The following is a 23,317-nucleotide window of genomic DNA, read 5'->3' as shown; positions in this document are numbered from 1 at the left end:
CAGTTCTTTGTTAGCAGTAAGCTAGTTACAGAGTATACAGTCCTTTGTTAGCAGTATACAGTCCTTTGTTAGCAGTATACAGTCCTTTGTTAGCAGTATACAGTCCTTTGTTAGCAGTATACAGTCCTTTGTTAGCAGTATACAGTCCTTTGTTAGCAGTATACAGTCCTTTGTTAGCAGTAAGCTACAGTTTATAGTTCTTTGTTAGCAGTAAGCTACATTTACAATTCTTTGTTAGCAGTATACAGTCCTTTGTTAGCAGTAAGCTACAGTTTAAAGAATGGGTGGGTCTAATCTTGAATGCTGATTGGTTAAAACCGCATTCCAGCCGGTGTCTATTCCACAAGTTACCACCGGCTAAATCTATGACGTTAAAAATGGCTATTTACTCTGTTCCATCTGATCGTGCAATAAGCACAGCCAGGCACTGTATAAACATCTCCACAATAAAAAGAATCTAGACATTCTCACATTTCTTTTAGACTAACATTTAGTTTTCAAAACCAGAGATTTGCATAAACTTTGCTGTCTGTCTCTCCGGCATTTGCAACATTGTTTCAATATTCAAATTCGATCTCCAGCTGTCTCATAGTAATGAACGTGTTGGGAGTCTGGACGACACACACACAGACAGACAGGCAGGCAGCGTTTCTTAGCCGGTCGAAATCATTAATCATCTGGCATAATTTATAGTTTGAAGTTGATTTAATAGGTGACATCAAAAAGGGATCATAGCCTTCACTTGGATCATAGCCTTCACTTGGATCATAGCCTTCACTGTTCAGTCTGTCATGGAAACTTACAGGTGTTCCTAATGTTTTGTCCCTCAGTGTAGTTTATGCCCAGTTCGGAAGGAAAATGCTTGTATGGAAAAATTAGTTTCATATAATCTGTTGCACACATCAATGCAGTAATTTACCGGTCTATAGCCTACTCAAGTGTGAAACGCTGTTTCTGTGCAGAAAATCATCGTTAACACCCACGAGCTAGAAACTCTGTTTAGTTCATTCTGTTAATGTTTTCCTTTGTTCACACTTCCCACGTTGTGTCGGAGTGCCGTGTGTCCCGTCTGTTGGGCGTCAGGAGCACGCGAATCCACGCACACTGTAGATGCGCGTGTGTGTACATGGAAGTGGTCACGTTTGTTTTAGACAGAATGTTTGTAAAGAGGTAATTACGAGGAAGCCAGGTACATTTGTATTAGCCAGATGTTGGTGTTCTATTGCCCTACATATTGGTATGTTCCAGGAAGTGTATCTTGGGTATATATGGGCTTGTTTTGGAGAGTAATTAAGTTCTGTTTTAGAATTCAAGTGGTTAGGCTCCTTGAGCCAGGTACACCCACAACTTGTAAGAGCTATGGAAGCTACAGGGTAAGCTTGTTTTAAGCTTAGTGCATATTATTATAATATATTTATATTTTATATATATTTTAACCTTAATTTAACTAGGTAAGTCAGTTAAGAACAAATTCTTATTTACAATGACGGCCTACCAAATGGCAAAGGCCTCCTGCGGGGGCGGGGGCTGGGATTTAAAAATAAGGGGCAGAACGACAGATTTTTACCTTGTCAGCTCGGGGATTCAATCTTGCAACCTTTCGGTTACTAGTCCAACGCTCTAACCACTAGGCCACCTGCCACACGGAGTTTGTTCTTTTGTTTTGAGAAGTAAGTCTATTGTCTACCTGTTTTGTAAATATTCATCCCCGCTAGCACTATTGAACACTGTGAATAAATATGGACACCTTTGCACCAGAACTTTCGGCCGCCTTCTGAATATCTGCCCTTAAGACCGCATCTCTGCGTTACCTGTTTCACACGGACATATCAAATTCTCACTCTCACTATTCCAGTATCAGAAATGAGAAATCCACCACTGACAGATATAAGCAGAGGTATAGAAAAGTACAGTGGATTTGTGATTTCTGGTTTGAAGGAGGGCTGGAGGACTTGGAAGCAGAAACAGAGGCACACCAAAGCGAATGTCACAGTGTTACGTTGTTCAATACTACTACAGCAGGGATTTTTCTGCAATTGAAATCCCAAATAGTCACCAAAAATATATATTTGGGATGGAAAAACACTTTCAGTGTAAACTGACTAAAACCAGATAAACTATGTAGAAAAGACAATGGAACTATATATATATATATATATATATATATTTTTTTTTTAAATAATATAATCTTTCAGAACTAGCAATCACCAAAATAAAAGCGAGACAGTCGGGGAGAATTGAACATGTAAAAAATAAATGTATATATAGTATTGATTTTGTTATAATGTTTGAGCAAAGAACACATCATTAGCCATGGCAAAATGCTTAGAATGGCAGGACATTAGCTATAAAACTGAAACAATTTCTCTCGGCGCCATGGAGAAATGTGTAGAATCGCAGGAAATTGGCTTAAATATTAAAACATTTCCACTGACCATTCATAAGTATGTATCTGTAACAATATCTATTTAGACTGAGAATACACCACACTGTGACATTCTGAGCCAGATAGAAACTAGACAACAAAGAAAAAATGTCAAAACCCCATCCATGCACATTGATAAAGAAACATGCTCTGCATAAGGTCCTGCTTGCACTACAATCCCATGCATGTGAAGCTGAGTCTCTCCTCAGGGTTTACATCGTGAATAATACACAGAGCATCTCCTACAGAAAGCGTCATCACCTTATTATCCTGCATTACATTGACCCGAGGCAGGGCAAAGAGACGCACAACAACCTTGATTAGTAACACGCCAAGTGTCATGAGATCATTGCTCTCTCAACACAATGAGTAGAAGCTGTGAAAAGGTACACTTGGTTAATTGTCAAAAAGGTAAAAACAATGACCAAATCAAACAGGTCTACATAGGAATATAACATATAACATTCACACATAGCCTACAAGAGATTGGCCAGACTTTCACCTGTGCCAATGTTTCTATTTCTTTTCCTTTTTTGTGCACAATAACTGTTTAATAAACAAACAATGATACATGTTCCTACTTTACACAGTGAAATTAATGTATTGGTAACACACCCGAGGGACAAAAATGGTGCGTTATTCTTATGAGAGTTAACAACACAATTAATCACATTTCCTGCATGGGCAAAATTAGAATTACTTTCACATCTGACATAATTTAATCAAAAAACACAGACCTCAACTAATTCCGAAACAACAAATTCTCATTTGATTTGGATTTCTTTTGCCCAATTTCCATACGTGCAATAATTGACTTAGGAGCTTTCTCTCATATCAAGGTTCAGTGAGCGTACAGTACAATAACGTTTGCAACGCAAGATGTTTATTTCTGAAGACAAACCTTGATACAGTTTTGCATGAAAACCTGGCCCAAAAAGTCTATATATATACAACTAAATAAATGACTACTCAGTCCTTAAAGTTCATATTCACATTCAATTCAAAGCCATTTGTGGCCAAGATGATATGGAATAAATCAAGCACTACCAGCTGTGAAGGCCAGAGGGGTAAAACAGAATAGACTGAAAGGTACAGTACCTCAGGACTCTTGCGATTCTGCATGATCTGTTTGTCTGTGTCCTTGCTGGCAAAGTATCTTGTGCATCCTCGATTCAAATACTACGAAGACAAAGGAGAACACACACAAACAATTAGCATTCAACAAATAACATACGTGTAGACAAACCATATAAGCCAAACTATGTGGGATATGTTTATAAAATTGAGAGATATAGACGTCGGCAGAACATATGACTTGAATGAGACTGACGACGACTTGGAACAAGAGAGTAAAAGTGGCTTATGTGCCAAGTGAATGAGGTAGCATTAGGGATAATAGTGCTTTTTCATAGCAGGTCTGGTCGTGTATACCTATCCTCAGCCAGTATCTCTGCTCTCTCAACTCCAGTACTGATGCTAATAAATGATTTGTTTAATTTAGTAATTCATTCATTTTGTAGAGTAACAATAAATTCAAAAACAGTGGCATTGCTGTTTGTCATGTTCAATGAACTATCTATTATGTAAAAGTGGCTTCACGGTTGGCTTGGTTTTAATAGCTTTGGAATTAATTGCCTCTGTTGATGCGACTGTCTCCGTGGAGACTTGATATAATCGTACTGTGAAAAATACCCAAAACAACAACTATAGTTGTTGAAGCATTGTTATAGCGTTGTTTAGAGCGCAGGTGAAATTAACCAAAGAATTGAGGTAATCCCCTAACACCTTTAGTGTGTTAGTTCTAGAACACCAATCACAGTTCTATTACATCACAAATCCCATATTCACAAACATGCGCTTAGTTTCACTGGGGGCTCAGCTGGAACAGAGAAATGCCTAACAAATACTAAGTAGGTGCAGACTCTCTCCACTTTCAAACAAGTAACAAGACTTTAGTTCGTTGGATATAGCACACATGACATCTCGTGGTCATGTAGAGAATAGCGTAACACTACTAACCAGACATAGCACTATATTTGGGTCAGTTGAGAACATGGTGGAAAGCCTCTGTTGTCGAGGACTACTTTTACACTATTTGGCAGTAAGATTATGTCAAGAGGAAAAATGAAGACACAGTGATGCCAAAACTTTGGTGGTTTACCCAATAAATTACTGGGAGCTTGTAATATAGTGTGCAACTAGTTATTTTTATAGCATACAGTTAATTTGCCATTAGTCAGCACCTCTACACTAAATAATTGTCTCTGGGTGTGTGCCAACTCGTACTTTTTAGTGGAAAATGTACAACTAAAAAAGAAAAAAACACTGGAAAATGTCCATCAATGACACGACTGCCGATTCAATGGAGTTTTTCCATTGACACAATTTGCTTCACGGTGGAAGAATTTGGCAGCGGGATCTGTGTCGCTTCATTAGGCAGGGAGAGGAACAGGCCACCATTAGGCAGGGAGAGGAACAGATGACCTCCCCCTCTCAAAGAACTCAGTGAGGCATGTGGAACAGGTCTATTTGCAGCATTCTTTCAAAAGGACTCATCCATCCATTCTCTCAACTTGGTATGCAAAGACTTGACGCTCTCTGGTTACACTCTTCAGTGATACACCGGTCGTGTTCTCTCTCTCTCTGTGTGTGTGTGTGGTGTGTGTGTGTGTGTCTGACCCTGAAGCTGTCAGGGGAGTCAAGGTGCAGCTTCTGTCTGATGTCTTCAGAGGCTCCGGCACACAGCCTGTAGAAGATGTGGTAGTTCCTCTCCTCTTTACTCTGCATGCAGATCCTTGACTTTTCCAGCAGGTAGTGGGACACGAAGCCACCTACCACATTATTCTGTTACAAACACACACACACACACACAAAATGTGGGCCGATGAAGCAACAATTAAATTGGCCAACACACTGCAATGCATTACGTACATTGAATTTGACCAAAATACTGAAATTCCTTATGACGAAAAAAAAACATTCCACAGAAAATGATGGCTAACCTTTTCATTGAAGTGGATTTCCACAAATTTTCCAAAACGACTGCTGTTGTTATTCCGGACTGTCTTGGCGTTTCCAAACGCCTCTAGCAGGGGGTTTGCTGAAATTCACAAGCACAAAATAAGTATTTGGGATCTCTTCAACTGTAGAAGAGAAAGTATGATTAGGAAGTTATATGTTAAATCCTACCTTCAACAATTCTCTCATCAATATCTTGCCCGGTGCCGTATGACGTTGTTAAATATCTATGGGATGAATGTCAGATGAAGACTAACAACAATGCTACAGTATATGAAGTTAATGTTTGGACATGAGGTATACTACAGAAAACATGGCTTACTCATTGACAACCAATGTCATTATACACAACATGCTAAGTTTGGTTAAAGGTAGAATCAACTAGATGACATTGCAAAGAACTGTAACGCTTCACTCACACAGTTACACAATGTATTATGTGTATGTGCTCTTCATGCAGTTTCAAAGTGGTAGCTACAGGACTAGGGCTGTTACGGTGACCATATTACCCCCAAACCAGATGTCACGATTCATGACTGCAATCAAATTTCACCTGACCGTTGAGTCCCGGTAATCTACTCCTATGTGCGCTGTAGGCTACATGAATGGATCTGATTTGTTGGTATTACCCAACTCGCTAACAACCACCCGGTCGGTATTCAGTGCTCCATTGTCTCTAAATCACTCTGACATCAATGCAAATATAATTGAAAATCACATCAAACGATTATCAAAACTTTATTAATCTTTTGAAATTCACTGCTACATTGTTTGACCTGTTATTGATCAACTTGAAGAAAAAATTGGTTACCGTATGCTAAGCTCCAAACTTTCTGCCCATTAGTCTGGGAGAACACAGGCCTATGCGATGCGGTTGGTACATTGATTGTTCATGGCGGCTTACAGAGTAGGCTAGTTAGCCTACAATTACAGTGAATTTGTATTTGATTTTGGATAGTGTAGTAATAAGGAATTTCCATAATTAATAGCCTGACATTACATTTAGCTACAGAATGTCTCGCCACCGTGCGTTTCCATCTCCTCCTCTCTCTCCTTCATACCTTTCTCCAGCGTGCAGCGAGGGACTGTCAACAGTTTAATGACATTTGTTTTGTTGTGAAAACATGTTACTATCGATGTTCCCAAATAGATTTCACTTGGTTTCCCAAATTAAGCACTGGGTAGCTTCAGGAACAGGGTTGGAGAGCCCATGGCATTCAGAGTTTGGGCAGAATATCACCTGTCACACAGTGAGAGGCAGGCTACTCCTCAAACAGTGGTTGATGCGTAGAGTGAAATAAGGGTTCTTATAACCCCAGACATTTCTATATGCAATCACTTGTGAAAGTAGAATTTTGATGGTTGCCACTAAAAAGAGGATGGTCCCAGCTTTCTACTGCTACTATATCCATTTCTTAACTACTAATATTAAGCACATTGCTCCACTTTAAAACCGTAGTAGTATACACGGCATGATTGAAAAAGGAACCGGGAAGGCACAGCCTCCATTCACTATTCAAGTGCATATGGACGACATGCGTTTTTTCCCCTGCCACTGTTCCTGCCAATTTGATAATGGGACATTCTGAATCAAATTTCATGCCTTTACTAATATAAGATTAAATTGAGAATAGTTTGATGGGTGAGAATATGATAATTTGAGAGAACAGCGTATTAAGCCTGAGGCCAGGAACAAAGCACAAGCTTTTTTGCAACTTTTTCAAATCATAAATATAGTTGATTCATGCAGCCCAAGGTTTCTATAATTCACAACTAACGTTTCCAAATAACCCAATCTAGCATATAGGACCTATTTCAAACAGCCACTTCACTCGCTGGGGAATAGGAAAAATATCCATTCAATTTCATTCAGCTAAGATCAATTATTTGTAACTTTTTGTATTATTTGTTGGTTTGGCAATGCCACTGTCAGCCAGAAAAACATGCTGAGAAGGATTATTACCACAGCAAGCAAGGTACTTGGAGTCAAACAGACAGGCCTGGATGAGATCTTTAAGGTCAGGGCCCTCCGTAAGGCTCAAGCCACCCGCTGTTCCTGGACTTTGAATTACTCCCCTATGGGCGCAGGTATAGGGCACCCCTCAGCAGGAAAAACAGAACGAGACAATCATTTGTGCCAGGTGTGATATCCCTCCTAAATAGCTCGGGTGAATGTTCCCATCGACCCCTTAAGGCCAGCAGGCTAGTCTTTTCTTCTTTAAAAAAAAAAAGTTTTATTTCTTATTTCTTACTATTATTATTTTTTATTGGTGCGTAACTGTTACGAAAGTTGTATTGTCAATCTTGTTTTGTATTTAAAAGCCACTTTAAATGTGTACATGACACTGCAACAAAATCTCCCCATGGGGACAATAAAGTCAGAAAGTTACATTCTTCTTACTACAAAATCATAATATAAAATAAATGACACAGGATTTATAAGCATATTTTGTCTGCTAAATGAACTAGATATTGGATATATTGTGAAAGTGTGTGTTAAATTGATTTATTAGTCTATTTTTAAATGTAGATGTTCCAAAGGCACCCATCTGCTGCTTGTATGAGTGGAGGCCTGGAGATGCTTAACATGTTTATGTTAATTAGCGGTCAATTACCGTGAGCCCGGCAGTCATTTGCATGACAGTTACCGGCTGACAAAGTTTCATGACAGTCACAGCCCTATACAGGACCAAAACATTGGCAAAGTTTAGCCTCGAGCTTAAGCGTTCTAAGTTGTTGTGGAAATTGCCCCAGTGTTTACTTTGTGCATGCAATGTAATCTTGTTGAGTCTACCTTGAAGATTAGTATGGTTTTCTGTAATAACTAACACAATCATAGTGGTCCTTTAGCCCAAACCTGAGGACAAACTTGGTGTTTTCTGTCTTCCCGGCCCCAGATTCTCCAGACACTACGATAGACTGGCTCATCTTCAGGACTCTCATGTCCCGGTAGGCCTTGTCCGCTGAAAAATCATCAATCATGTAACGGATATGATGCTTTGACAACACCTAGCCTTAATTGAAATGTAACTCAAATATAGCCATTGCTTTAAACAGACTATATTTATGTCCAGAAACCAGGCAGTATAGCAGCCATTGTTGTAATAATAGATACAGTGCCTTGCGAAAGTATTCGGCCCCCTTGAACTTTGCGACTTTTTGCCACATTTCAGGCTTCAAACGTAAAGATATAAAACTGCATTTTTTTGTGAAGAATCAACAACAAGTGGGACACAATCATCGTATATTGCACAAATCTGGCCTTTATGGAAGAGTGGCAAGAAGAAAGCCATTTCTTAAAGATATCCATAAAAAGTGTCATTTAAAGTTTGCCACAAGCCACCTGGGAGACACACCAAACATGTGGAAGAAGGTGCTCTGGTCAGATGAAACTAAAATTAAACTTTTTGGCAACAATGCAAAACGTTATGTTTGGCGTAAAAGCAACACAGCTCATCACCCTGAACACACCATACCCACTGTCAAACATGGTGGTGGCAGCATCATGGTTTGGGCCTGCTTTTCTTCAGCAGGGACAGGGAAGATGGTTAAAATTGATGGGAAGATGGATGGAGCCAAATACAGGACCATTCTGGAAGAAAACCTGATGGAGTCTGCAAAAGACCTGAGACTGGGACTGAGATTTGTCTTCCAACAAGACAATGATCCAAAACATAAAGCAAAATCTACAATGGAATGGTTCAAAAATAAACATATCCAGGTGTTAGAATGGCCAAGTCAAAGTCCAGACCTGAATCTAATCGAGAATCTGTGGAAAGAACTGAAAACTGCTGTTCACAAATGCTCTCCATCCAACCTCACTGAGCTCGAGCTGTTTTGCAAGGAGGAATGGGAAAAAATGTCAGTCTCTCAATGTGCAAAACTGATAGAGGCATACCCCAAGCGACTTACAGCTGTAATCGCAGCAAAAGGTGGCGCTACAAAGTATTAACTTAAGGGGGCTGAATAATTTTGCACGCCCAATTTTTCAGTTTTTGATTTGTTAAAAAAGTTTGAAATATCCAATAAATGTCGTTCCACTTCATGATTGTGTCCCACTTGTTGTAGATTCTTCACAAAAAAATACAGTTTTATATCTTTATGTTTGAAGCCTGAAATGTGACAAAAGGTCGCAAAGTTCAAGGGGGCCGAATACTTTCGCAAGGCACTGTATGTGCGCTCACCGATTGCGTAGACGTGAGGTGGTAGAGTGCCCAGGGACCGGCCACGATAAGACGTGATGGTCTCTGGAACGTACAGTTTGGGGATGTCATAGTAAGGGTTCACAGCAATCAAGATGTTGGCGACGTATGTCTGTGTTGTTACAAAACAAATCATCATATTAGATAGAGCAGTGGTTCTTCACCTTTTTCAGTTACTGTACCACCAAGTACATGTTGCTTTTCCTGCAGTACACCCACATGAATTTTACCAATCTATGGTCTCATGAGTCTTCTCAAGTACCCCTTGTGGATAGGCCAAGTATCCCAGGGGTCCTAGTTCCTCTAGATGAGAACCACAGACATTTTCACAACTTGATGAGAAACTAGGTCTATGACCACCAGATGTCTCTTACAGGAAGAGAGAGGTTCATCTTCAAGGCCTAGGATTAATGTACCATTGATTTGGAATGTCTTACATAGATCTTGTCTTTACTATACCGAACTCGGATGTTGTTTAAGAGCGTGCCTTCATTCAGGTACATAAGAGAACCTGAAAGAAAAACAAAAGTTGCTCATGAGGAAGCATCCTTTAAAAAGTTACATACACAAACCTTAAGTCCATATCAACTTGAGGATAAAGGAAAATTGTTTACATTTTAGTAATTTAGCTGATGCTCTTATCCAAAGCAACTTACAGGAGCAATTACAGGAGCAATGTGCCCTTGATTAAGGGCACATTGGCCGATTTTTCACATAGTCTGCTCAGGGATTTGAACCAGCAACCTTTGCGTTACCAACCCAATGGCCTTAACCACTAGGCTAACAGGCTGAGTACAAAATACATTTTGAAATATATATTATTCAATTATTGCACCCACACTGCTCACGTGCGCCAACGAGCGTCTGTGTTGCCAAGGGCTAAAATAGAAGTCACTTCTATTTGTGACACAGATTGCGTTGCAAGTCCTGCCTCTCCCATCTCCTCATTGTTTATAGAAGAAGGTACCCATGTGCCATCTCCTCATTGGTTATACCCATGTGGGTGACTGAAAAATTAACGGGGTCAGTGGCGATAATGCACCTAATTTATGAAACTTGCCAATCGCAATATAAAGTCAAGAGAAGAAAAAGCCTAGGAGGAGGAAAGATGACTAGAAACGATTCGGTTGACCGTTTTGTGTGGATTAATTGGCAGCGTAGAGGACCTTGTGCATTTCAGGTAAAATAACAACTCAAAGTTTATATCCCAGGACAAATGAGCGAGCAACAGCAAACTAGCTAAATAGGACATATTAGATTGCAAGTGAAAGCTAGCTAGCTAAATTACCATAAATGTTTAATGCTTTTCGATTTGTCCCCAAATGAATGTAATTGGTTCAGAGTTTGTTTTGATATTTTCACCTGTGTGTCGTGATCACGTTTGGTTAGGGGGGACAAAATAAATGTATGCACGGTGGAGCACAATGGCGCACGCGTGCAGCCAGTTTGGGTTCCGTGTAAGTTTTGATTATGAACTTACAGTTGTCCTCCATATGTTTGTTGACGTCTTCCTCAGCAGGGAACACTTGGTTCATAGGAGCCAGAAAGGTCTGCAACATCAAAAGCACTTCTGTTATACTAACATTAACATCTAAACATTCTCATGAGAAGTCTTGCACCAATTGTCGTGTATTTGAATAGCCAGTCCATTTAATCATGTCTCATAAGGGCCTACTGAAAATGTTCTACTTCAACCTGGTCATTAGCAATGCAATAACATAGTAACAAAAATCAACATTTGAGCATTTGTTGTCAAGTTCATCAATTAAGTCTCTGATATTCTCCCAGTAGGCTACTATACAGTCTGAGGCAATGGCAAAACATTGAAAGGAACAAGCTGCTTGTGAGAGAAACAATGGGAGGGACATGGCAGGCTGATAAATAATTTGGTGGGAGGGAAACAGGATATGAGCTGTGTGTGTGTGTCTGGCTAGTGCATGAGTTTAGATACGGCTCTGTACTGTTACTGTGGGAACAGAACATTATTTACAACACCCTACACACACCATGACAGGCCTAAACACACCCTCCTGCCCAGTACATTTTATGAGTGTGTGTGTGTCCCCCACTGGTACAAACAGCATGTACGTGAAAATAAGCTTGAGCTTTTTGAGCCACAGCACCTAGCTGCCAGCCCAAACAAAAATGGGTACAAAACTCCCCGCTAACAAGACATAGCCAGGATACTGCTCTGACAGAGAATTATGCTGGGCAGAGCTGTGGCTTTAATGAACTCAGTGAAATACACTCAATGAGCCCCTGTATCCCTTAGTGACTGGTCCAGGGCCTGATTTTCTGTTAACCAGCTCATAACGGTTTCTGGTAAAATTAAAATAAACTATATATATATATATATATAAAATACTGAGAGTCGACGTCCGAGCCCCCAACGGATATCTAAGAAAAAAAACTGTTCCTTACAAATCTGTCAGTTAAACTGAAGATATCTGTGGTGGAAGGTGACAGAGATAGAGCGGTGTTTGTCAGACAATGAGACATCCCGAAAAGCAGTATTCTCACAAAATTGCCTGTAGCGTTCAAACGGTTTGGCCTACAAGGTATTATGACCCCTTTATGGAAGGGTGAGACTCTCACAAACACGATTTGCTCTACGACCCCCACAAGAATCTTGGGACTCATCTGAAGTCGGTACAGCCGATCTGCCAACTTCTGTCTGTAGCATCCAAACAGTTTGGGCTACACACTAATTCCTCTGTGGAAAGGTGAGACTCTCGCGAACATATCAGTTATTTTTCTCTAGGACGCCCACAGGCCTCAACAGACTCGTCTGAAGGTCCCCTAGTACCAGCTGAACATTCTTTATGGAAGTATACATATTATGGAGACTGTTTAGTGTCAAAAATGTATTTAACATGTACAAAATTAATACATTCCTGATATCTCTCAGATACAAGCCATACAGTTCAGAACAAAACTTCCTTTTTTCCTTTTTTACCTGTTGTTCCATGTAGTTAATCTGTTATTCAATGCGTTTGTATGGGCTAATAGCAGTAAGTCCAAATCAACATTTATTAAATAGATTGTATATATATCTATAGACACTATATACACACACATTTCAAGGGGTCTTGTTATGACCTTAAAACAATTCCATATATCTAAGTAGAACCCCCCCCCTCCCGCAGACAGGGCTTAGACTGTAACAGGTTAAGGATAACTGTAAACAGGGAGGGCACTAACAGTTAACTAACTAACTAACTAACTAACTACTCTGCTGTTAGCTTGCTATACACCATACAGGCTTTTGTTGTTGTGAATATCAGGCTCATTCAGTGAAAGCAATGCACTGGGGAGTGACCTAAGGTGTAGTGCAACAGGTGGCTCCTTTTCCTCTAATGATCTTTCCCTCCCAGTAACACAATCACCACACCTGCTGCTCACATGACTTATTGATTGCCTATGTTAGTGACACTGGTACAACGCAGGGCTGTTTTACATGCTCTCATATTGCTTACGTTTTACATATTATCGGTTTATACATCTCTGTAATTCAGGTTAGGGCTGGGCGATATAGTTTGGGATTTAGAGTGTTATTTCAAAATGCTTGTATCACAAGAATACAGTTTTATTTTATGAGCATTTATGTCCATTAGTTCTCATAGCTTTTTGGTCTCGTCTCCTTCAATCCTCCTGCCCATTCTCTCTCACACACACGCACACGCACACACCAAGCAAAACAACAAAGATGAGATATCACTTCTTCCTCTCTGACGAGCAGTTTCAACACACCATTTGCATTTGAGGTTTGTCCAACAGAAAAATCGGTCATATGGACAAAAACACATTAAAATAATGTCTCACTGTAATAGAGAAGTTAAAAAAGTTAACGATACCCTTTTTATGTCTCAACTCCTCAAAGTGTGCACAGAGTAGACAATATTATAGCAGGAAAATCAATGATTCTAGAAAATGAATACTCAGTTTGTCGCACGCGGCGTTGCGGTACTACATAGTGCTAGCAGCATTTTAGCTAAAGACTTATACTAGCTGTCTAGTCTTTTATAAATGTGCAATAAGCATAAAACACAATTATATAAGGAATTGGCAACTCGTCCTCATTCTGAGAAATAAGATGGGCCACTTGATTTTAACATCTGAACACAGCGGACAGGCTAGCATGCTGTTCAAACAGTTGGAGACAGACAGAAGGGTGTGTTCATAACAATTAAACTGTTCTTCCTTGTTAGCTAGCAAAACAGATCCAAGTTAGCTAAAACTTCAAATATAAAAAGATTAGCTGGCTACTCACTAGCACATGGTCTTGCTGCTACAAGAAGTTAGTCATTATTAGGTAATGTGCATTATGGATGGTTCTGGTTAGATTTGTAGCAAAAACGGCATATTCATAGACTGACTTAAAAACCAGATCAAAAAATTTCAAAAAACTGGGTTAAACCATTTGAATAAAATGTAACTATTAGTGGGTCTTATGGTTGTGGAAGGCTTATATTTAGCCTAGGTATAATTTCATGAGCCATGAATTCATTACATTATTGCTGATTGAAATGTGGTATATTTGACCTTTAAAATAGTACAAATCAAATCATGCAATTGGTTAGCAGATGTTAATGCGAGTGTAGCGAAATGCTTGTGCTTCAAGTTCCGACAGTGCAGTAATATATAACAAGTAATCTAACAATTCCCCAACAACTACCTAATACACACAAATCTAAAGGGGTGAATGAGAATATGTACATATAAGTATATGGATGAGCGATGGCCGAGCGGCATAGGCAAGTTGCAGTAGACGGTATAAAATACAGTATATACATGTGATATGAGCAATGTAGGATATGTAAACATTTTTAAAGTGGTGTTATTTAGCATTGTATAAAGTGACTAGTTATCCATTTATTAAAAGTTGCCAATGGTTGGGTCTCAATGTAGGAAGCAGCCTCTCAAAGTTAGTGATTGCTGTTTAGCAGTCTTGAGATGGAAGTTGTTTCTCAATCTCTCGGTCCCAGCTTTGATACACCTGTACGGACCTCGCCTTCTGGATGATAGCGGTGTGAACAAGCAGTGGCTCGTGTGGTTGTTGTCCTTGATGATCTTTTTGGTCTTCCTGTGACATCAGGTGCTGTAGGTGTCATGGAGGGCAGGTAGTTTGCCCCCGGTGATGCGTTGTGCTGACCGCACCACCCACTGGCGAGCCAGGCAGTCGAGGGCAGTTGAGGGAGGTGCAGTTCCCATACCAGGCTGTGATAAAGCCCAACAGGATGCTCTCGATTGTGCATCTGTAAAAGTTTGTCATGGTTTTGGGTGACAAGCCAAATTTCTTCAGCCTCCTGACGTGTACGCCCAGGAACTTAAAAAAACCTTCTACCTTCGCCACTGCTGTCCCTTTGATGTGAATAGGGGGGTGCTCCTTCGGCTGTTTCCTGAAGTCCACGATCATCTCCTTTGCTTTGTTGACGTTAAGTGAGGATGTTTTCCTGACACCATGAGTGCCCTCACCTCCTCCTCCTCCCTGTCTCGTTGTTGGTGGTGATCAAGCCCACTACTGTTGTGTCGTCTGCAAATTTGATGATTGAGTTGGAGTGGTGCATGGCCACGCAGTCGTGAGTGAACAGGGAGTACAGCAGAGGGCTGAGCACACACCTTTGTGAAGCCCCAATGTTGAGGGTCAGCGAAGTGGAGATGTTGTTCCCTACCTTCACCACCTGGGGGCAGACCGTCAGAAAGTACAGGACCCAGTTGCACACATTGGGGTTGAGACCCAGGGCCTCCAGCTTGATGATGAGCTTGGAGGGTACTATGGAGTTGAGCTGTAGTCAATGATCAGCATTCTTACAGAGGTATACTTTTTGTCCGGATGGGATAGGGCAGTGTGCAGTGTGATGGCGAGTGAGTCATCTTTCGACCTGTTGGGGCGGTATGCAAACTGAAGTGGGTCTAGGGTGGCCGGTAAGGTGGCGGTGATAGGATCCTTGACAAGCCTCTCAAAGCACTTCATGATGACAGAATTGAGTGCTACGGGGTGGTAGTGATTTAGTTCAGTTATCTGTGCCTTCTTGGGTACAGGAACAATAGTAGCCATCTTGAAGCATGTGGGGACAACAGACTGGGATAGGGAGCAATTAAATATATCCGTAAACACACCAGCCAGCTGGTCTGCGCATGCTCTGAGGAATCAGCTGAAGATGCCGTCTGGGCCAGCAGCCTGGCAAGGGTTAACAAGTTTAAATGTTTAACTCACGTGTCCGTGACGTGGCTGTTTTTGTAGTCCGTGACTTCCTGTAGACCCTGTCACATACATTTCGTGTCTGAGCCGTTGAATTGCGACTCCACCTTGTCACTGTACCGGAATTTTGCTTGTCTGATTGCACATTTAAGACATGGAATGCAGCGCAATGTCCTTCACAGAACAAAACAAATTTAAAAAACTATTAAAACAAAAACTATTTACTAGACAAACATGAGGATAAAAAACAAAAGAATAAACAAAACTGAATGATTAAAAGCAACAACAAAAAATAGTGTTTTAAGATATTTTTAATATGTCCACAGTTTTGGCTCCCCTCAGGCAGGATATTCCAGAGGCTGGGGGCATAATAACTAAAGGCTGCCTCTCCATGTCTCCTGGTTCTAGGCTTTGGGATAGTTAAAAGGCCTGTGCCAGAGGACCTGAGGGACCTACTGGGTCCACAACTTAAAAGCATGTCTGACATATATTAGTGAATGATTTAAAATCCAATAGAAGTATCTTGAAATTAAGTTTAAAAACTCACAGGCAGTCAAGCCAATGCAGAGACCTTAAAACCGATGTAATGTGTGCTCTGTCTGGTCTTGGTCAGTACCCGTGCTGCATCATTCTGTATGTTTTGTAGTTGACCAATATTTATTTTATTTCACCTTTATTTAACCAGGTAGGCTAGCTGAGAACAAGTTCTCATTTACAACTGCGACCTGGCCAAGATAAAGCAAAGCAGTTCGACACATACAGAGTTACACATGGAATAAACAAACATACAGTCAATAATACAGTAGAAAACGTCTATACACAGTGTGTGCAAATGAGGTGAGATAAGGGAGGTAAGTCAATAAATAGGTCATGGTGGCGAAGTAATTACAATATTGGAATTAAACACTGGAATGGTAGATGTGCAGAAGATGAATGTGCAAGTAGAGATACTAGGGTGCAAAGGAGCAAGATAAATAAATGCAGTATGGGGATGAGGTAGTTGGATGGGCTATTTACAGATGGGATATGTACAGGTGCAGTGATCTGTGAGCTGCTCTGACAGCTGGTGCTTAAAGAAAGTGAGTGAGATATGAGTCTCCAGCTTCAGTGATTTTTGCAGTTCGTTCCAGTCATTGGCAGCAGAGAACTGGAAGGAAAGGCGGCCACAGGAGGAATTGACTTTGGGGGTGACCAGTGAGATATACCTGCTGGAGCGCGTGCTACGGGTGGGTGCTGCTATAGTGACCAGTGAGCTGAGATAAGGTGGGGCTTTCCCTAGCAGAGACTTGTAGATGACCTGGAGCCAATGGGTTTGGCGACGAATATGAAGCGAGGGCCAGCCAACGAGATTGTACAGGTCGCAGTGGTGGGTAGTATATGGGGCTTTGGTGACAAAACGGATGGCACTGTGATTGACTGCATCCAATTTGTTGAGTAGAGTGTTGGAGGATATTTTGTAAATGACATCGCCGAAGTCAAGGATCGGTAGGATAGTCAGTTTTATGAGGGTATGTTTGGCAGCGTGAGTGAAGGATGCTGTGTTGCGAAATGGGAAAGCTGATTCTAGATTTAATTTTGGATTGGAGATGCTTAATGTGAGTCTGGAAGGAGAGTTTACAGTCTAAACAGACATCTAGGTGTCTTTGTCCACAAGTAGTGGAGTAGTAGTGGAGTTTGTCCACAAGTAGTGGAATAGTGATGCTGGACAGGCGGGCTGGTGCGGGCAGCGATCGGTTGAAGAGCATGCATTTAGTTTTACTTTGTAACGTTTATCGTCGGAAGGAGACCAAGGTGCAGCGTGGTAAGTGTTCATGATTCTTTAATTACTCAGAACACCAAACAAAAACAACAAAAAGAATAACGAACGTCACGTTCTGCAGGCTTCACAGAGCTAACAAAAAACAAGATCCCACAAACACCAAAAGGAGAATGACAACTTATATGTGATCCCCAATCAGAGACAACGATAAACAGCTGCCTCTGATTGGGAACAACACTCTGCAAAAAAAGAAAAAATATATATATAGAAAACATAGAAATAAAGAAACTAGAATGCCCACCCTAGTCACACCCTGGCCTAACCAAAATAGAGAATAAAAGCCTCTCTATGGCCAGGGTGTGACATACTTGCATGTAAGAGCAGTTGGAGGGTGAGAGCAGTTGAAGCTCATCTGGAGGTTAGTTAACACAGTGTCCAAAGATGGGCCAGAAGGAAACAGAATGGGGTCATCTGTGTAAAGGTGGATCAGAGAATCACCAGCAGCAAGAGCGACATCATTGATGTATACAGAGAAGAGAGCCAGCCCGAGAATTGAACCCTGTTGCACCACCATAGAGACTGCCGGACAACAGGCCCTCCGATTTGACACACTGAACTCTATCAGAGAAGAAGCATTTTCACTGTTTTTTGCCCAAGTGGGACGCAACTGTCCCCTATACCATAAGAAGTTAAGAACATTCTTATTTTCAATGACGGGCTAGGTACAGTGGGTTAACTGCCTTGTTCAGGGGCAGAACGACAGATTTTTACCTTGTCAGCTCGGGGATTCAATCTTGCAACATTACGGTTAACTAGTCCAACGCTCTAACCACCTGCCTCACGAGGAGCCTGCCTGTAATGCGAATGCAGTAAGAATCCAAGGTAAGTTGCTAGCTAGCATTAAACTTCTCTTATAAAAAACAATCAATCAATCATAATCACTAGTTAACTACACATGGTTGATGATATTACTAGTTTATCTAGCGTGTCTTGCGTTGCATATAATCGATGCGGTGTGCATTCGCGAAAAAGGACTGTCGTTGCTCCAATGTGTACCTAACCATAAACATCAATGCCTTTCCTAAAATCAATACACAGAAGTATATATTTTTAAACCTGCATATTTAGCTAAAACAAATCCAGGTTAGCAGGCAATATTAACCAGGTGAAATTGTGTCACTTCTCTTGCGTTCATTGCACGCAGAGTGTTGTAATTGTCATTGTTACAAATAAATAAATCAAAATTGTCCGATTAATCGGTATCGGCTTTTTTTGGTCCTCCAAAATCATAATTGGTCGACCTCTAGTTGATGCACTCAAAATCTGTAGCAAATTCAGAGGTAAGACAGTGTTAATAATGCTTTCAGTTCTACCCTGTGCTATAGGCAACATGGTAGTAAAAAATACAGAGCGGTGATCAGATAAAGCAACATCAACAATAGAGAATGTTTAAAGCCCCATGGTAATAACCAGGTCCAGTATGGCCAGTTATGGGTGGGCTTAGTAACATGTTGGATAATGTCCAAAGAGCTCAAAAGATTAATAAATTCATGGGCTTTGGTGTCAGTCTCTTTGTCAACATGTATATTAAAATCACCCAACAATGACTTTATCATAGTTCAATGGCAGACAAGGACAATAGACAACAGTTCATTGAAATCAGTAAAGAAACAAACAAAGCTTATTTAGAGAAAACATCGAGATATACACTGAGGGGCTGTTTTGTGGACACAGATTAAACAGGGTCCTTGACGAAATTTCAATTCTAAACTGGATTATCTGAAATTGCATTTCTCAGACATGGTTTAAAATAGTCTCAGACTTGCCCTAGTCTAGATTTAAAAAGTCTGATTTCCAGAAGGACAATTAGAGTTAATCTAGATCTAAGTGAAGGCTTAAATTAAACCTGGCCAGTGGCAGGCTTAACTTCAGATTAATGGATGTTGGCCGCCAGGTTGACCTTGGCTATGGAGGAGAATGGATTACCTGGACTATTTCAATGAAGATCAAAAAGCACCACCAAGGCCAGACAGAAGGGCAGTTATAGACATGAGCAAACTACAGAATTGTTTAGGATAAAAATCAATTTGTAGTTCTCCAACACTATTGCATGTTGGATGAGTGCAACTTGTGACTGAAGGATTTCCAAAACTCCCCTTTGAATGCTCAGCTTGAAGGAGGACAATAGTGGAATCACACTTGGTGACTAGGGGTATGCACAGACCAACTTCATGTTTACCCCCCATCTTTATGCAATAGAACATGAGCAAAAACGGTACAACCATGCTCCTATCTGCAAAAAAAGGTCATTTCCAGAGTCTCAGAAACACATTGCTCTTCCAACCAAGATGCTGCTGTATTGTCATAATTGCAACAGCAGTGCTTGACAATTACCTCAAACAGCATGGATGACCAGATCCTGGCATTGAAGAGCATGACCCAGATGTTCCCATGGTTGAGGCAGACAATGACAGCAATGGACAAACCTGCAGAGATGCTTTTGCTATACTGCACTTCTCACAACAAAGATAGCTCAAGCGATTGAAGCAAACAATGGCCATGGATGGCCAATGGTCAAGGTATAAAAATAAAAAAAATAATTCACAAAATGGAAATATCAGGATCCAGAACTGGTTCTGGTTTGAGAAGAACATTGGTACTGCTGCTGCTTCATGTTTCTCTTCTCATCCTTCATAGCCAACTCAACACAAAAGGATATGCTTTTTCATATCTCTTCTTTTAAATCCATTAGTTTCTCATGCATGCTCAGCCTCGGTCTTTGTTGCCAGCCCAGGTTAGTGACACAATCTTCCCTCGTAGCTACTGCAGATGTAGCGGGTTGACCTTCATCCTGTTAGGATCGAACCCTTGTTTTCTCTTTCAATTTTCGCCTAAAATGACATACCCAAATCTAACTGCCTGTAGCTCAGGACCTGAAGCAAGGATATGCATATTCTTGACACCATTTGAAAGGAAACACTTTGAAGTTTGTGGAAATGTGAAATTAATGTAGATGAGTAACACATTAGATCTGGTAAAAGATAATACGAACAAAAAACATGTTTATTTTTATTGTTCCACCTTTGAAATGCAAGAGAAAGGCCATACATTCAGAGAAGACTATACTGTAGGTGTAATTTAGATTTGCCACCAGATGGCAGCAGTGTGCGCACAAAGTTTCAGACTTTAATAACTCTACCTACATGTACATATTACCTCAACTAAGCAGTGCCGCCGCATATTGAATCTGTACCGATACCCCCCTGTATATAGTCTCCACATTGAATCTGTACCAGTACCCCCCTGTATATAGCCTCCAAATTGAATCTGTACCGATACCCCCCTGTATATAGTCTCCACATTGAACTGTACCGATAACCCCGTATATAGTCTCCACACTGAATCTGTACCGATACCCCCCTATATAAAGCCTCGATATTGTTATTTTACTGCTGCTCTTTAAAAATACTTGTTACTTTTATTTCTTATTCTTATCTGTATTATTTTAAACTGCACTGTTGGTTAGGGGCTTGTAAGTAAGCATTTCAGTGTAAGGTCTACACCTGTTGTATTCAGCATTTCACTGTAAGGTCTACACCGGTCGAATTCAGCATTTCACTGTAAGGTCTACACCGGTCGAATTCAGCATTTCACTGTAAGGTCTACACCGGTCGTATTCGGCATTTCACTGTAAGGTCTACACCGGTCGTATTCGGCATTTCACTGTAAGGTCTACACCGGTCGTATTCGGCATTTCACTGTAAGGTCTACACCGGTCGTATTCAGCATTTCACTGTAAGGTCTACACCGGTCGTATTCAGCATTTCACTGTAAGGTCTACACCGGTCGTATTCAGCATTTCACTGTAAGGTCTACACCGGTCGTATTCAGCATTTCACTGTAAGGTCTAAGGTCTACACGGTCGTATTCAGCATTTCACTGTAAGGTCTACACGGCATTTCGGCATTTCACGTAAGGTTCAGCATTTCACTGTAAGGTCTACACCGGTCGTATTCAGCATTTCACTGTAAGGTCTACACCGGCATTTCACTGTAATTCAGCATTTCACTGTAAGGTCTACACCTGCATTTCTGTAATTCAGCATTTCACTGTAAGGTCTACACCGGTCGTATTCAGCATTTCACTGTAAGGTCTACACGGTCGTATTCAGCATTTCACTGTAAGGTCTTCAGCATTTCACTGTAAGGTCTACACCGGCATTTCGTATTCAGCATTTCACTGTAAGGTCTACACCTGTCGTATTCAGCATTTCACTAAGGTGTACACCTGTCGTATTCAGCATTTCACTGTAAGGTCTACACCGGTCGTATTCAGCATTTCACTGTAAGGTCTACACCTGTCGTATTCAGCATTTCACTAAGGTGTACACCTGTCGTATTCAGCATTTCACTGTAAGGTCTACACCGGTCGTATTCAGCATTTCACTGTAAGGTCGTATTCAGCATTTCACGGTCGTATTCAGCATTTCACTGTAAGGTCTACACACTGTCATATTCAGCATTTCACTGTAAGGTCTCAGCATTTCACTGTAAGGTCTGTCGTATTCAGCATTTCACTGTAAGGTCTAAGGTGTATTCAGCATTTCACTGTAAGGTCTACACCGGTCGTATTCAGCATTTCACTGTAAGGTCTACATTTCACGGTCGTATTCAGCATTTCACTAAGGTACAGGTCTACATTTCACTGTAAGGTCATATTCAGCATTTCACTGTAAGGTCTACACCGGTCGTATTCAGCATTTCACTGTAAGGTCTACACCTGTCGCATTCTATTCAGCATTTCACTAAGGTAAGGTCTACACCGGTCGTATTCAGCATTTCAGCATTTCACTGTAAGGTCTACACCGGTCGTATTCAGCATTTCACTGTAAGGTCTACACCGGTCGTATTCAGCATTTCACTGTAAGGTCTACACCGGTCGTATTCAGCATTTCACTGTAAGGTCTACACCGGTCGTATTCGGCGCATGTGACTAATAAAATGCGATTTGATTTGAAAAGTGGGACAACAAAAAAATAGAGTATCTCACCTGCAGTTGTTCTAGCGTCCTGTTGTTTACTTTTTCCATTTGAGTTGAATTCATTACAAATGGTAGTCCAGGGATTATTATATATTTTTGGGGGGGGTTGACGAATCATGCTGTTTGTTCTCCATAATTGGGTGGTTTGAGAACTCGCTTACACAGGCTTTCTTCAAAGTCACTGAAATTCTTTGAATGTTTTCTTTTACCTCTGTCCATTGTTTGGTTTAGGTGACTTGCTCCAATTCCACACAATGCTTATGTATTAGCATCCCATTCCTGTTTTGTTTTTTTTAAACATCCTCAGGTCAGCACCAAGTGCACATCATTAATCTAATCAGGCTTCAAAAAGATTAACTGGTTAGTCCCTATTTACCTTAGTCTGGGACTCTCTAGCCTATAACTAATTAATCTGAAGTTAAGCAATGTCTCAGAAAGCCATTTTTTTATCTGAATTCATTTAAGTAGGATTAGCCCAGTCCTGATTTAAATTAAACACTGTCAGTGAAATTCTTCCCACAGTTGTGTCAAGTTGTCTGGATGTCCTGTGGGTGGTTGACCATTCTTGAAACACACAGGAAACTGTTGAGCATGAAAAACCCAGCAGTGTTGCAGCTCTTGACACACAAACTGGTGCGCCTGTCACCTACTACCATACCCCGTTCAAAGGC

The 23,317-nt window shown here is 40.8% G+C and overlaps 1 protein-coding gene across 2 annotated transcripts in view; it reads right to left on the bottom strand.

Annotated features, from left to right (window-relative positions):
* The window catches only part of LOC135508415 (unconventional myosin-VI-like), a 116,843-nt gene that overhangs the window by 70,695 nt on the left and 22,831 nt on the right, over window positions 1-23,317 (bottom strand). For both annotated transcript variants that reach the window (XM_064928577.1, XM_064928576.1), the window contains exons 3-10: window positions 11,126-11,195; window positions 10,083-10,156; window positions 9,628-9,757; window positions 8,301-8,406; window positions 5,615-5,670; window positions 5,428-5,525; window positions 5,105-5,269; window positions 3,524-3,604 (exon numbers count right to left, since the gene is read on the bottom strand). In XM_064928577.1, the coding sequence (XP_064784649.1) occupies window positions 3,524-3,604; window positions 5,105-5,269; window positions 5,428-5,525; window positions 5,615-5,670; window positions 8,301-8,406; window positions 9,628-9,757; window positions 10,083-10,156; window positions 11,126-11,195 (780 nt within the window). The remainder of the gene's footprint in view (window positions 1-3,523; window positions 3,605-5,104; window positions 5,270-5,427; window positions 5,526-5,614; window positions 5,671-8,300; window positions 8,407-9,627; window positions 9,758-10,082; window positions 10,157-11,125; window positions 11,196-23,317) is intronic.

This window comes from Oncorhynchus masou, chromosome 21 (genome assembly GCF_036934945.1).
Source record: "Oncorhynchus masou masou isolate Uvic2021 chromosome 21, UVic_Omas_1.1, whole genome shotgun sequence".
NCBI classification, from domain to species: Eukaryota; Metazoa; Chordata; class Actinopteri; order Salmoniformes; family Salmonidae; genus Oncorhynchus; species Oncorhynchus masou.
Note: the sequence above shows the minus strand (reverse complement) of the source record. Positions and strands in the feature narration are given on the sequence as shown.